This window comes from Zeugodacus cucurbitae, chromosome 3, assembly GCF_028554725.1.
Source record: "Zeugodacus cucurbitae isolate PBARC_wt_2022May chromosome 3, idZeuCucr1.2, whole genome shotgun sequence".
Taxonomy (NCBI): domain Eukaryota; kingdom Metazoa; phylum Arthropoda; class Insecta; order Diptera; family Tephritidae; genus Zeugodacus; species Zeugodacus cucurbitae.
In genome coordinates, this window is record NC_071668.1 from 66,870,742 (window position 1) to 66,885,423 (window position 14,682).

The window sequence follows — 14,682 nt, forward strand, 5'->3', positions numbered from 1 at the left end:
TTTCTCGAAACTCTTCATCTTTACCAAATTAATTACACAATTTAATTACAACCACTGTCACATTATCCAAACAATAGTAAATCGACCACTCATAAGAATTAATCGAACACATAAATATGTTTACACGCTCTCAAACATAATTAAATTTGTTGTCATTAAACAAGTGTCACAGCAAAGCACGCGAACGCCACCAAACAGAACAGCAAAATAAATAACGCAACAGTAAACAGAATATAAACAATTACGTATCACAAACACATTAGTAAATAAACGCGAGAATCAAGAAAAAGTCAGCGCATGCGCATGCGTGCGAACGATTGCGCCGATCCGGATTGAGTGTGCGACTTGTTAGCCAAAAGTTTACGTGCAACCTGCGAAAGAGCAGTCGGTGGATTGGTGTGTGTGTAGTAGTAGTCGGTGAGTATGTATGTATGTATGACTAAAATGCAGTTGGGGATAACAAATAAAAATCAAAGTTGCACTTTGCACAGGTGTGTTGTGGTTGAATTTTCAACGGAGGGGTTAAGTGTTGAGGAGTTGGGCTTAAGTAATAGTTGATTCTTTAGGCACTTCTGTGAGGCGTGAGGGAACGTATTTTAAAAATAAAGGTGCTTTCTCATTGAAATCCATCGACTCTTATCCAAAACCCTAAACGGAAACTACAGAAACTGCTTTTTATATGTAAATTCAGAGAATTAATCCATTCATTATTTAGAGTATTTCATATATTTTGTTGTTGTTCAGCTCCTTCCGTTGCTAAAATGAACTTATTTTTTTTTTAATCTTAGTTAGCAATCAAAGTTATTGAATCCAACTCAACCTCACTTTTTTCACATATAAATATTGAATATAAAATATTTTAAATCACTCACCAAGTAATTCCACATTTCACTCATTCCACTTATCCGTTACTTTTCTCTATATTCAGCGCACATTTCATCTCACACATTCTTCTTAGTTACTTTCTCACGCCTCCTGGATAAAGCCATCACAGCTAATACGAGTTGAGTGCCAATGAAAGTTCAATATTAATTACATGAAACATGCACTATGCCACACAGCACACAAACACACACGTAAACTATCAATCATGAGCGCTAACTCGAAAACTAGATGAGTTGCACAGCCACAACGTGTCATGACAATTGTCTACAGCTTGACAGCAAGTGACAGCATTAAAGCATAATTCTATACACATAAATACACACGCACATGAAATTGCACATAACACGCACTCGCGTTGCACCATCCATGTATACGCACATTGCGTTGCGTAGCTGCTGGATGCCACAGCTGATGCTTTGGTTTCTTATTGTAGTGCCTGTCAGCTACCTGTTTGCTCCATAAACATGATCATGTGTGAAGCATTTTAATCGAATTATAATTGAATAACCTTAAATGGTTGTGCGGCATACAACGTGCACGGCATTTAATTGCAACACTTGCGTGCACTTGCACGGTAGTGGAGCACTTGTTGCAGCAACTGGCATTGTTTGGCTTTTGCCCTGAACATGAACTGATATGATGGTTAGATAACTGTGCTTTGACGCGCCCACTCCGGTGTGCTGTATCGATTGCAGGCGCAGGCAGCTCCAAATACAAGTACAAATATACAGGAACATCATTTCACGTTGTAGTTGCTTGAACGCAATTAACTTATTCACCGTTGCAGCATTCCTAAGTGGAAGCAAAGTGATATGAATGGGCGTGCAAAACTGTTTTATGCGGTATTGATGTGATACATATATGTACGTTGCAAGTACGTGCTTACCTGCGTGGTATTCGACAGCTACTTGCCACAATATAAGTGAGTGCATCATCTCATTGGATGCGTGCAGCAGTTGTGTTTGCGGACCACACATATTTCCTTATAATTGGTTGCAGAAGTTTTCAGGAATTTAAGTTGCAGAATTTAAGTCAGTGAATTTCCGGCTGCTAACGGGAAACGCTCTGCACAAATAACTGTTGCGCCAAAAATTGTTTTACTTCACTTATAAATGTCATTTCGTAGCGACCCCTGTTGTCATTTTATATTTTTGTGACGGTTCAAGAGTTGCCAGTTGCATTTTTCAGAGCAGTTTTGTAAAATATTAACAAGTTGTTATAATTTTGTTTAAGATTTTTTTATTAAAAATAAATATGTTATTTTATTATATAAAATTTAATAAAATCAAGATGTTGCCACTTAAAATTTTTCGAAAATTTTTAAGAGATTTTTGCGTTTGTTGTTAATAACGCATTTATAAGTTCTTCGTTAATTAAAAAAAAATTATAAATACAATATGAGATAAAAAATGTAATATTTTTACAAATACAATGTTTTTTTATTTTTAAAATAGATTACATATTCCCACATTCCTAATAGCTAAAAGCTTCTTTAATGATAAAAAACTATTTTTATAACCTCATTTATAGCACCGACGTATATTATTTTTGCTTACATTTTTTTATAATTTTATTTAAATTTGTATTAAATATTTTTTATATAAATAAAACCTTAAAAAAAGACATATTTTCATATATAAAAATCATTTATACAAAAATTAACTCTGTGGCAATAAAATATATCAGCGTGTAAGCGCACTATAATGCAACACTTATATGCAACACTGCGTTTTTAAGAACCCAATTGTATTGTTTTTCGCGTAATATTTGCCGTATTGGAGTGCCGCGTTAAATTCATTTATTTATTGCTGATTAGTTTGCTGCGCCAAAAACATCATAGTAGCTGATGATATTAAAACGAAACATAGTAGCCTATCGTTTACGTGTAAAACTTAAGTGTGAGGAATATAATTATTTGCAGCGATGGTCGATCTCGAAATGGTGGCTGCGCCAGCAGAGACTGCTGCAATGGACAGCAGCACTGGACTCTGCCGCCTATGTTTGCGTCACGATAAAACAATTGTGAATATATTTGAGGAAGCACCAAAACCAAGCGAAGAAAATACAACTGAGCCTGAAACGGCTACGAAAAAACCAAATATGGTTGAGCGCCTATTTGATTTGTTGGGCGTCAAGGTTTGCTATATAAAATGTTATATATTTTGTTTGTGCGGCAGTTTAATGAGCTATTTATTATGTAGTTTCAACATTCGACGGCCTTGCCGAGCAACATCTGTCAGCGTTGTTTTGCAATGATAGAGGCGTTCACCGATTTTCGTGAAAATGTGCAGAGATGTGAGACTGAGTTGCAGCGTTGGCTGGAACAAAACTACAAAAAGACAACAAATGAGTTTGAACAGCGTCCGGGCCTCAATGGGAATCCTGGCAATTTTCAACCCGAAGACGATTGCGTAATCACCGAAATTGATCCCAATCAGGATTATGAAAGTTCCGAAGATGAATTTTCTATGGAATCTGATTCGGAAACTGAAGAGCACTCACCTGCAACAACACATTTGGCGCAAACTACACTTAATACAGCGTCGAATACAACACAACATGATTTTAATAATGCAACAGTCAAGTCAATGGGCGCTGATATACACAATGCTGATAATTCACAGAATGCGATGGATGCATCCTCATCATTTGCTGCGCTACCAGGCGGCGATTCCTTTATTGGTGGAGAGGTAGTGATCAAGAATACATATCTTTGTCAGTATTGCGACATGGCATTTACAACGCAGCCAGAATGCCAGGAACACGAATCACAACATGACAGCGCAGCGCCATATGTCTGCAGTTTCTGCTCTCAACGCACATCCAGTCGTCAAAATTTAATTTATCACATCAAAGAATTGCACGATCCAGAACGACCGTATGTTTGCGCTATCTGCAAAAAGGGTTTCTGTCGACGCTCCGATCTGAAGAAGCATACAATTGTGCACACCGGTGTGCGACCATTCTCATGTCCAGTATGTGCTAAGAGTTTCTCGCGCAACACCAATTTGACGAAGCACATACGCATACATAGCAGCGTAAAGCCACATGTATGCACGCGTTGTCCACGTTCATTCTCCAGCGCACCGGAATTGATGCGTCACATACGTTCGCACACCAATTCGAAACCATTCCAATGCAGTCGTTGTCCAAGCGCTTTTGCGCGTAAAGATAAATTACATCTGCATGAGCAGACGCATTACCGGCGTGATGCCGAATTTTTAAACAATCAAAATAACGGTAGTGGTCTGAAGCCTGAGGATGGTAACAGTATGGGACAGACAGAAAACTTAGTAGTGTCACTCAATCCGTATGGTGAAGCCGACTCAGCGCAATCACACGCGAATATGTCATCGCCACAGGATCAGTATCGTCAGCATGGCATATTAGCAGCGCAATTGCAGCAAAGACCGCCGTTATCGAAGCCACCGCCGCACAAGTCTTCACATTCACGCTCCTTCAACTGCACAATTTGCCAAAAGACATTTACACGCGAACGCGATTTGCAACGTCACCAGGCGCTACATCTGGACACGCTATTCACATGCCAACAATGTGGCACCGCTTTCAATAGACGCGAAAAACTCGCACGCCACGAGCTGGAATTTCATGCGCCACAATATCCCTGTGACGTTTGTCGCATGCAATTCAACAAACACGATGAATATGAGAGACACATGAAAATGCATGAATTGCAACAAACTGCTGCTATAGCCACTCAGACAGCCATAAGTGCCTCTACGGGTGTGCCTAGCGCGCCCTCAAGCAACATTTTGGTTTTAGCTGGCGGTCCCAACACAGCCGGCGCCATTAATTTAGTGACAACTGCAGCTTGTAGCCCCGCCGCTGCTGGCACGCATACCAGCGTTACTGCACCGAAAGACATGTCAGCCACGCAGCAACGTCCAACCGCTGCCGATATGTCGTTTTACAGTCAACTGGTGCCTACCATGAATCTGGGCTTCTACAGCGAAACACGTCCGGAAGATCGCAATGGCATATAGGCATGTGACACACAACGCATTTACTAGCATATTATACTTATTTAACTTCGTCGTCAGCACGTTAAGCTGTTAAAACGTAATCATTAGAATTAATTGCGCGGATATTATCATAAAATCTACATTTAATTTATACATACATATGTTTTTGTCTACCGACATATGTATATTGTACATATTGTACACATACGTACCACAACATGAAATAAACTATTTCGAAAATACTTCAAAAATATATATAAATTAGTGCAAAATCAAAACATCATATCCAAATACTAACATCACTCACAAGCAAGTCACATCAGAAATGCATTAACCAGTAAACCATTAAGCCGTAAATCACTTAACAACAACATTATAAAATTTTAACACAAATATTCAAGAATAATTTCATTTTCGGGTGAGTACAATTTAATTGAGTTTTATTTTTTATATTATATCGCTATGTTATGTGTATGTAAACCGCTGTGTATTAGGAGTCGATGAAATTGATTGTTGCAAATTGTTTGCGGTGAAAATCATATTAATCCAATTATTTATAACAAATTATTTGCACTGAAAATCATGCTCTCAACTTATAACAAGATATAGTTAACATTTGATATTTATAAAACTTTAAAGTCTTCGCATCTTTACTTTATTTGTTCTTTTTAAAACCTTTGTTTATTATTTTATAGTAATTTATGTAGATATATCTTTATAAATATTCATATATTTTATACAACTTTGTTACTGTATATTATTAAATATTTTACATTTTTTTTATTATATTCTTCATTAAAATTACATGTCAACGGCACAATTTGCTGACCTTCATAAGGTTAATCGAATTTGAGACCTGGCTAAACCACAGAGTGCACGCGATGTGTTGTTACTGAAATCAGTACCGGGTGTCGATGCTAAATAGCTGACACAGGGTGTCATTGTTTACATATTTATTTTTTATAATTTTATATATGGCATCCTTGTTTTAATAATTTAATTAATCGTTTTGTTTGCATGATTTTTAGAAAATTTTGTTTTAAATGAGATATTGTGATAATTAAAAAAACGTAATTTTTCGTTAGCTTCAGTAGATAAGTAATTGAAGTTTATATGTACAATATGTGAATAAGCTCGGTTGCAACTTATAGCGTTTGTTGGCGTCAAGTATAAAAGGTTATGCTACCATAGTGCCACAGCAGGCTCCGTCAGCATTTCCGCATTAGTCGGGTCTAAGCAAATGGAACGGACTTGGAGAATTATTTGAATGAATGTTTACTTCTGCTAGAACAAGCACGATTAACAAGCTTCGTTCTCTCTACCTGAAAACGAGGATAGTGCTTTTGCAGTGTAGTTAAAAGCTTGACATAAAACATCCCCTTATCTGGTGAAGGGTAGTTTGCTTCAAAGCTCGTTAGAATCTATATATGCGTGTATCTAGATAACTGTAGCTGATTCAGCTAAGATATTTTTTCTATCTGCAGCTTTCACAATTTTTAGTACATGATATCTGGTAGATAAATCTTATAGATACATGGCAAAAGCTTCCGTTTTACATGTTGGGGAGTCAGCAGGGGAAATATTTTCATCCCTTCAGTTTCGAAATGGAAAATTTCTATTAAAGCAGATAATGTTATTTTCTTCTGTGCTGTAAACGTAACGGTGGTTTAAGTAAATATTTTGTTATTCATGACCTTTAGTAAGTAGACCACATAATTTTGATTACCAAAAATCTTATTAAAAAATTTTTAAATTTAAAATTTAATCTCCAGGTTTATTAAGTACTTCAGTTTTCAAAATTTTCACTCGAGAAGAGTTTCTCTGTAGCTTCAGTTTTATCAAATATGAATCTGAGATCAAATCTATGGTGTGAATATACGGGGTATCTGAGTAATATCGTTGTCTTACTTTGAACTGGAACAGCTTGAGACGACTGTGCCTGTAAATATTCAGCTGATCTATAAAAAACCCTAACCTTCATCTATGAAAAAATTTAATTCTTCCTTCTTTTTGGCTCTCAACCAGCTTTATATATTACAAAATAACCCCTCACCCCTTTAAGCCGTTTCTCATAAGTACAAATAAGCATTTCGGGTATCTTTGGGTAGCACCCTACTGTAACGGTATCTTAAGCAACATGTTTTCTCCTCTTCATTGGCTTACCTTTTTAATCCTTATAACTTCCCAAAGCAATTTTTGACTTTTGTGTGTAGTAAATTAAGTGGAAAATTGTAATTGTGGGCAGACACTCGCACACGCACACATACAACTAGATGAAGTCTCAAATGCCGGCTCTGTATGAAAATAAAGCTCTGCTCGCTTTGTGGTTACTTGGCGCTCATGTATATGCTTGTAATTGTTGCACATTTAAGAACTGTTGATCCACCAGGAGGTGCTTTTATGTATGGTTAATGTGTTTGGTTACAACTTTTTTGGGTGTATATCGGAACTAAGGGGTGAGTGAGCAGTTAGGATACTAGAAATCAAAAAATATTGGAACTAACATATTCTTGACTGTTCTAAAACTTACTAACCCTTCTATAGAGTTCGTAATAAACTGTTGAGGGAACCACCATAAACGAGATATATTTTCGGGATTCCGAAACTTTTCGGGAATAAACGGATTTTTGTATATACAGTTGAACTTCCATAACTCGAAGTTCTCCATAACTCGAACTCTTGAATTGTCAATATACATAAGTCAAATTTCATACAAATTATCTTCCATAACTCGAAGTCTCTCAAACCCTAAGTTTTTTTTTTGTGGATCATGGTGATTCGAGTTAGGGAAGTTCCACTGTTCCAAAACATTTCACAGGATTCTACATAAATAATGCAAGGAACTCCCGGAATTTTATAAATTCTAAGTTTTTGCGATTTAATATTGGATACGAGAGGATAACGAAAGTACTCGGGATTCTCTAACTGTAGTTGATGGACTCACTAATTATCATATATCTAAAGATTCGGGATCTCGGTATATTTTTGGGACCGGTATCGCGACAGACAAGATTTTCCCACCGATATTTATATAATTGGATAATATTCTATACACAATATATATTTCAAGTATTCGTCATCGGCTAAAAATTTCGGGACCGGGTTCGGGAACTCGACTAAATTTTTTTTAATCAAACAAAATTGGTTTGGGATATCAATGAAATTCTTTATTCTTGTGAAAGTACATTCGATGTCATTATGCTTGGAACTCGATTTCTTTTGCATGGCCACCAGAAGTACACACTTCTTCTTCTTAACTGGCGTAGAAACCGCTTACGCGGTTATAGCCGAGTCCACAACAGTGCGCCACGCATCTCTCCTTTTGGCGGTTTGGCGCCAATTGGTAATACCAAGTGAAGACAGGTCCTTCTCCACCTGGTCCTTCCATCGGAGTGGAGGTCTCCCTCTTCCTCGGCTTCCACCAGCGGGTACTGCATCGAAAACTTTCAGAGCTGGGGCACTTTCATCCATTCGAACAACATGACCCAGCCAGCGTAGCCGCTGTCTTTTTATTCGCTGGACTATGTCTATGTCGTCGAACAACACATACAGCTCATCATTCCATCTTCTGCGGTATTCGCCGTTGCCAATGTTTAAGGGACCGTAAATCTTCCGCAAAACCTTTCTCTCGAAAACTCCTAGTGCCGTCTCATCGGATGTTGACACCGTCCACGCTTCTGCACCATAAAGTAGGACGGGAATGATGAGGGACTTGTAGAGTTTAGTTTTTGTTCGTCGAGAGAGGACTTTACTTTTCAATTGCCTACTCAGTCCATAGTAGCACCTGTTGGCAAGAGTGATTCTGCGTTGGATTTCAAGGCTGACATTATTATCGGTGTTAATGTTGGTTCCTAGGTATACGAAATTATCTACAACTTCAAAGTTATGACTGTCAACAGTGACGTGGGAGCCAAGACGCGAATGCGCTGACTGTTTGTTTGATGACAGGAGATATTTCGTCTTGTCCTCGTTCACCACCAGACCCATTCGCTTCGCTTCCTTATCCAGGCGGGAAAAAGCAGAACTAACGGCGCGGGTGTTGTTTCCGATGATATCAATATCATCGGCGTACGCCAGGAGCTGTACACTCTTGTAGAAGATTGTACCTTCTCTATTTAGCTCTGCAGCTCTTATAATTTTCTCCAGCATCAAGTTAAAGAAGTCGCACGATAGCGAGTCACCTTGTCTGAAACCTCGTTTGGTATCGAACGGCTCGGAGAGGTCCTTCCCGATCCTGACGGAGCTTTTGGTGTTGCTCAACGTCAACTTACACAGCCGTATTAGTTTTGCGGGGATACCAAATTCAGACATCGCGGCATAAAGGCAGCTCCTTTTCGTGCTGTCGAAAGCAGCTTTAAAGTCGACAAATAGATGGTGTGTGTCGATCCTTTTTTCACGGGTCTTCTCAAAGATTTGGCGCATGGTGAATATCTGGTCAGTTGTTGATTTTCCAGGTCTAAAGCCACACTGATAAGGTCCAATCAGTTTGTTGACGGTGGGCTTTAGTCTTTCACACAGTACGCTCGATAGAACCTTATAAGCGATGTTAAGGAGGCTTATCCCACGATAGTTGGCGCAGATTGTGGGGTCTCCCTTTTTGTGGATTGGGCAGAGTACACTGAGATTCCAATCGTCGGGCATGCTTCCAGAAGTACACACGCTGAACCCAATTTTCACGTTCTATATTCGTATGAAGTTCATCAATCGTCGCTGGTTTGTTGGCATAGACCATAGACTTGACGTAGCCCCACAGGAAATAGTCTAACTGCGTCAAATCGCACCACCGATTGACTGGACCATTTCATCGTTCACCACACATGGGGCAAAAATATTCGGGTATCATTAATTGGTACCGGCAGTAATGTGTCGGTTTTGATCATCACGGAAGAAGTACGTCTCAATGACGCCGCCGCCCATGAACCGCTAAAAACCGTACTTTTTTTGGTTGCAATGGTGACTCATGGAGTATGTGTGGATTGCTGCCTGACCAATAACACATTTTTTTCTTATTGACGAAGCCTTTCAGCCAGAAATGACCCTCATCATCCTGGAAGTAGCGCGCTTTAAGTTGAGGCCAGTGACTCTGAATTGCGGTAGTGAATTTTAATAATTTCGACTCGTGGGATCGTATACCTTTCCATGATGAAATGGCAAACCTTACTGAAGAGAAATGTCAAACGATTTTTTTTTATTATAGCATAATATAGAATTTTGAAAAATGAAATTTTCGGAATTCCTGTTTCGGGACCCCGAAATTTTTTTTTGAAAATTTATTAAGTTTTTTGATTATCATAGGCTTTTGTATATAATTTTGTGTAGATTTTTATATTTATTAGCAAAGTTTCGGGATCCCGATGTGGTGTTTTGGAATCCCGAACAATTTTTTTTTAAATCCTGAAAAACAATCAAAATAAATTATAAATATATCATATAATTTTGAAAAATGTAATTTTCGAGTTTCGGGACCCCGACTTTTTTTTGAAAATTTATTAAATATTTTGATTTTTACAGGCTTTTGTATATAATTTTGTGTATATTTTTATATTTATTAGCAAAGTTTCGGGATCTCGATGTGGTGCTTCGAGATCCCGCACATTTTTGTTTTTTAAATCCTGAAAAATAATAAAAATAATTTCTAATATATCATTTAATTTTGAAAAATGTAATTTTCGGGATCCCGAATTTTTTTTTTGAAAATTTATTAAATATTTTGAGTTTTACAGGCTTTTGTATATAATTTTGTGTATATTTTTATATTTATTAGCAAAGTTTGTCGAAGCACCACATCGGGATCCCGAACAATTTTTTTTAATCCTGAAAAATAATCAAAATAAATTAAAAATATATCATTTAATTTTCTTTAAAACATCTCTCAGTGCCTATATTGCTGCTTCTGCGGTCAATTATTTCCGTTAGATTGCACTTTACAAATAAACAAATTCAGACATACATATCCATATCCTTTCATTTAACTTTCAAAAATTGACTTAAAATTTTGTGCGTGTTTCTGACTTGCAATTTAAGTATGTACTACTTACTATCTGTATACATTGGTCCTCATTGCAGCCACTCTTATTGCATTTCATTGATCGTGTCAGCTGCATTTGGCATTAAAGTTCGATAATAAAGACTGCCTAAAATTGCGTAATTTGCATTTGCTGCCTCAAGTGCTGCCTATTGAAGCTGTGGCCGGCCTTTCAAGGCTATACAAGGTACAACTGTGTTTGCTGGCTCACTGCCTCACTCCTCACACTTAGTTTAGTTTCACACTACACACAACCCGCGCTTGAGTGTAAAAGTGAATTTTTTCTACTCGTAGCGCTGCCCTTGCATACACTAGTACACAGTAGTAGTGCTCAAAACTTTTCCACTCGAACTTCGTGCGCATTCGTTTGTTCGTTTGCGTTTTCAATTACATTGGGGCTCAGGCTGGGCAATTGAACTAAACTTTACTTGACTGGCGACTGGAATAAGTTTGTAGCTTTGTGTTTATAGAATTTTTTTTATAAAAATTTTATTTTTTATTTTATTTTTATTTGAAAGCGCATCCTTTCGTTTGCTGAGGCGCGCTTCAACTGCTACTTCTTTCACAGACAACTTCTGTGCCGCCTGCAATGGACGCCTTTCCAATTTTTGAACTTTCCATGCAAATACGGGGGTACCAAAGAAAAAAGAAACGGCAAAAAATGAAAGCCAACGAAAAAAATTGAAAATTTTAATAACAACAACAACAACACTAAAGCTTTACTGGCACGTACCGCTTGTAAATTGTAAAAAAAATGCCACCGTTGCTGGTAATTTCAGGCTTCCTGCAAATCTTTATGCCTGTAATCCCACGTACTAACCACCACAGAGGTCGCCACCACCGCAAATGCGACACTGACAAGCGCCACACAAGCTTTGAAAGCCTTGTTGCCGCCTTCTTGTACAGTTACTTTCGCGCGCGCACAAAAAAAAAAAAAAACACGGAGTTTGAAGTACTTTTTTCACACAACTTCAGGCTGACGTTGCAAACAAGCAAAGCGTAAATAGAAAAGCGCCAACAACAACAACAACAAGAAGACCAAATGAAGCTGCGAGCGCGGAACGGAAAGCAAGTCAACCGAGCGGCGTGGCGTGTTTGCTTGTCGCCTCGTTGTCTTTGCGAGTATTTGGCAGGTGTGGAGAATGGAGAAAAAAATTACAAAAACAAAAAATACAAAAACAACAACAATAACAACCCTGTACGCCAAGCGCTCATCTATACACCACTGTGGTCAGCGCCGGCTACCTTGTTGTCCTGTCAACGCCCGCCAGACAGCCAAGCGCCGGCAACTGTAACTGTATATCTGCGCGTTTGACTGCTGTCTGTTCGCGTTTTGTTTTAATTTAATTTCCATTCAGCAGATTTTTAAAAAATTTTTTTTTTAATTTTTTTTTTATTTTGTTTTTAAATTTTATTTTACTTCTTCAATTCTATTTTTGTTTGCATTATTTCTTTGCCTTGCAACTGTTGTGTCTAAGTTGCCGTTATTCCTCTATTATAGCAATCTCTCATTTTTAAATACAAAAGTATTTGTTATTTATTTTATTTTGCGGTCGAATGTGCACGTAAAATGTAGTTGCTGCGGTCTAACCACCTCGCAAACACATGCCATTCAGCACCTTCAAGTACATAACAGCTTGTGGCAAGGCACTTGAGCGCAGTTTTTGTTGCAACAAATGGTGGACGCCTTTAAAATTCTATTTATTAGACGTCTATTTTGGACGAGTTTTGGGGTGGAAGTGTGTTCTGGACTTTCTTTTCAAGGCCGCAAATGCGAATTTGAAGTGTGTGGTTAGGAGGTGTGGCAGCAGGTTTTTATTAAAGATCACTTGAGCGTGCCACAATTTGCTTAGCTTTAAGTACTTTAACTGTTGTTTTAAAAAATAAATAATGAGTAAGTATAACTCGTATTAAGATTTCGAGATTTTGTTTAAGAATAGCCACCATGTTCTAAACTCTGCGTTTGATGAAATCCTTCGTTAATCTTATGTGATATATACATCACTTATATGCGCTTAGCTGAACTTCTACTCTGCATAATCTATCTAGTATATCCGAAAAATTAGGATATTCATTTAAGCTTTCTTCGAATTTTGAAAGGTTTTTCCATGTCCAAAATACGTATTCCCTTATTTGAGGGGCTTAATCCTGCATACTGGTCAGTTGCCAGCCGTTAGGAAACCCTTAATGAAGCTACATTTTTCATCCCAAGTCCCCTACGCAATTTAAGAAACCATTTCTCAAACTTTAATCTTCAACAAGTAAGGAAAGGCTAAATTCGGGTGCAACCGAACATTTTATACTCTCGCAATTTATTTAGAGATTTACCTATATTTTCGATGAAAAATTACCCTTAGGCACTGAGTTCTTCATGTTTGATATCAGGGGCCTTGAAAAGTCATGGTTCGATTTTGACAATTTTCGCACAAGTGATGTCACAGCTAAAATACAGTATTTGTGTAAAGTTTTATTTCGCTATCTTTATCGGTTCCTTATGTATTCATTATAAGGTGAACGAATCAGAAGGATTCAAAAATGAGTTATATGGGAAGTAGGCGTAGTTGTGAACCGATTACGCCCATATTCCACCCGTGTCATCAGGGTATCAAGAAAATATTATATACCGAATTTCATTGAAATCTGTCGAGTAGTTCTTAAGATTATTACTTATTTATTAGGAGAAATATACAAAGTAATATTAAACCTAATATTAAAAAGAGTACGAGCTATTAAAGCCATCGACTCTGAATGAACAAATATCTTAGGTTACCAGCTAAATATAAAGTTATATTTTATTTTGTAAGTAACAATCAGTAATAAAATTATAAATGCTTATAATATTTACAAACGAAGATATTGTTTTTGACCCATAAGTGGGCGACGCCATGCCCATTTTCATTTTGTAAAAAAATTTCAGTGCAGCTTTCTTCAGCCATTTCTTATGTAAAATTTGGTGTTTCTGACGTTTCTCGTTAGTGAGTTAACGCACTTTTAGTCATTTGCAACCTAACCTTTGTATGGGAGGTGGGCGTGGTTATTATCCGATTTCTTTCTTTAATTTTTGGACTGTATAAGGAAACGGCTAAAAGAAACGACTGCAGAAAGTTTGGTTTATATAGCTTTATTGGTTTGCAAGATTTGGGGGCGGGTTCACGCCCACTTTTCCAAAAAAATTACATTCAAATGTGCCCCTCCCTAATGCGATCCTATGTTCCAAATTTTATTTTCATAACTTTATTTATGGCTTAGTTATAGCTCTTTATATGTTTTCGGTTATTGCCATTTTGTGGGCGCGGCAGTGGTCCGATTCCGCCCATCTTCGAACTTAACCTTCTTTCTTGCCAAGGAACACGTGTTCCAAGTTTCATTAAGATATCTCAATTTTTACTCAAGTTACAGCTTGCACGGACGGACGGACAGACGGACAGACGGACGGACGGACGGACGGACGGACAGACAGACATCCGGATTTGAACTTTACTCGTCACCCTGATCACTTTGGTATATATAACCCTATATCTAACTCGTTTAGTTTCAGGACTTACAAACAACCGTTATGTGGACAAAACTATAATACTCTCTTAGCAACTTTTGTTGCAAGAGTATAAAAATACTAGAAATTCAAATTCGTTCTACTTGAAATAACGTAGACACGATCGTCGTAATAATGGAGCCGTTGTATTTCGATTAGTAGATATCGGTTCAATCAATAATTTCCTCTACTCGTTGCCACTATCGTGAGAAGATCTATTTTAAGGTTAATTTGTGGTAGCACTTCTTTAACCCGTT

General features: G+C 37.6%; 2 protein-coding genes across 4 annotated transcripts in view; one reads left to right on the top strand and one right to left on the bottom strand.

Annotated features, from left to right (window-relative positions):
• The window catches only part of LOC105208526 (myosin-G heavy chain), a 71,082-nt gene extending 69,135 nt beyond the window's left edge, over window positions 1-1,947 (bottom strand). For 2 of the 3 annotated variants that reach the window (XM_054226872.1, XM_029037928.2), the window contains exons 1-2: window positions 1,772-1,945; window positions 873-1,677 (exon numbers count right to left, since the gene is read on the bottom strand). The gene's annotated coding sequence lies outside the window, so the exon portion shown is untranslated. Of the gene's footprint in view, window positions 1-872; window positions 1,678-1,771 lie in introns of all 3 variants that reach the window. The other variant, XM_054226873.1, reaches the window with a different exon arrangement.
• Window positions 1,948-2,610: 663 nt separating this feature from the next.
• On the top strand, window positions 2,611-5,021 carry LOC105208528 (zinc finger protein 892). Its single transcript, XM_011178415.3, has 2 exons — window positions 2,611-3,021; window positions 3,087-5,021. Exons 1-2 carry the CDS (start codon window positions 2,809-2,811, stop codon window positions 4,887-4,889), a joined length of 2,016 nt encoding a protein of 671 aa, XP_011176717.1. The 5' UTR covers window positions 2,611-2,808; the 3' UTR covers window positions 4,890-5,021.
• The last annotated feature ends 9,661 nt before the right edge of the window (window positions 5,022-14,682 follow it).

Bases quoted from the DNA above. Each gene is read 5' to 3' on its own strand.
- LOC105208528 (XM_011178415.3), top strand. From the start codon at position 2,809: ATGGTCGATCTCGAAATGGTGGCTGCGCCAGCAGAGACTGCTGCAATG. The intron at 3,022-3,086 runs GTTTGCTATATA...TTTATTATGTAG, and splicing joins TTGATTTGTTGGGCGTCAAG to TTTCAACATTCGACGGCCTT.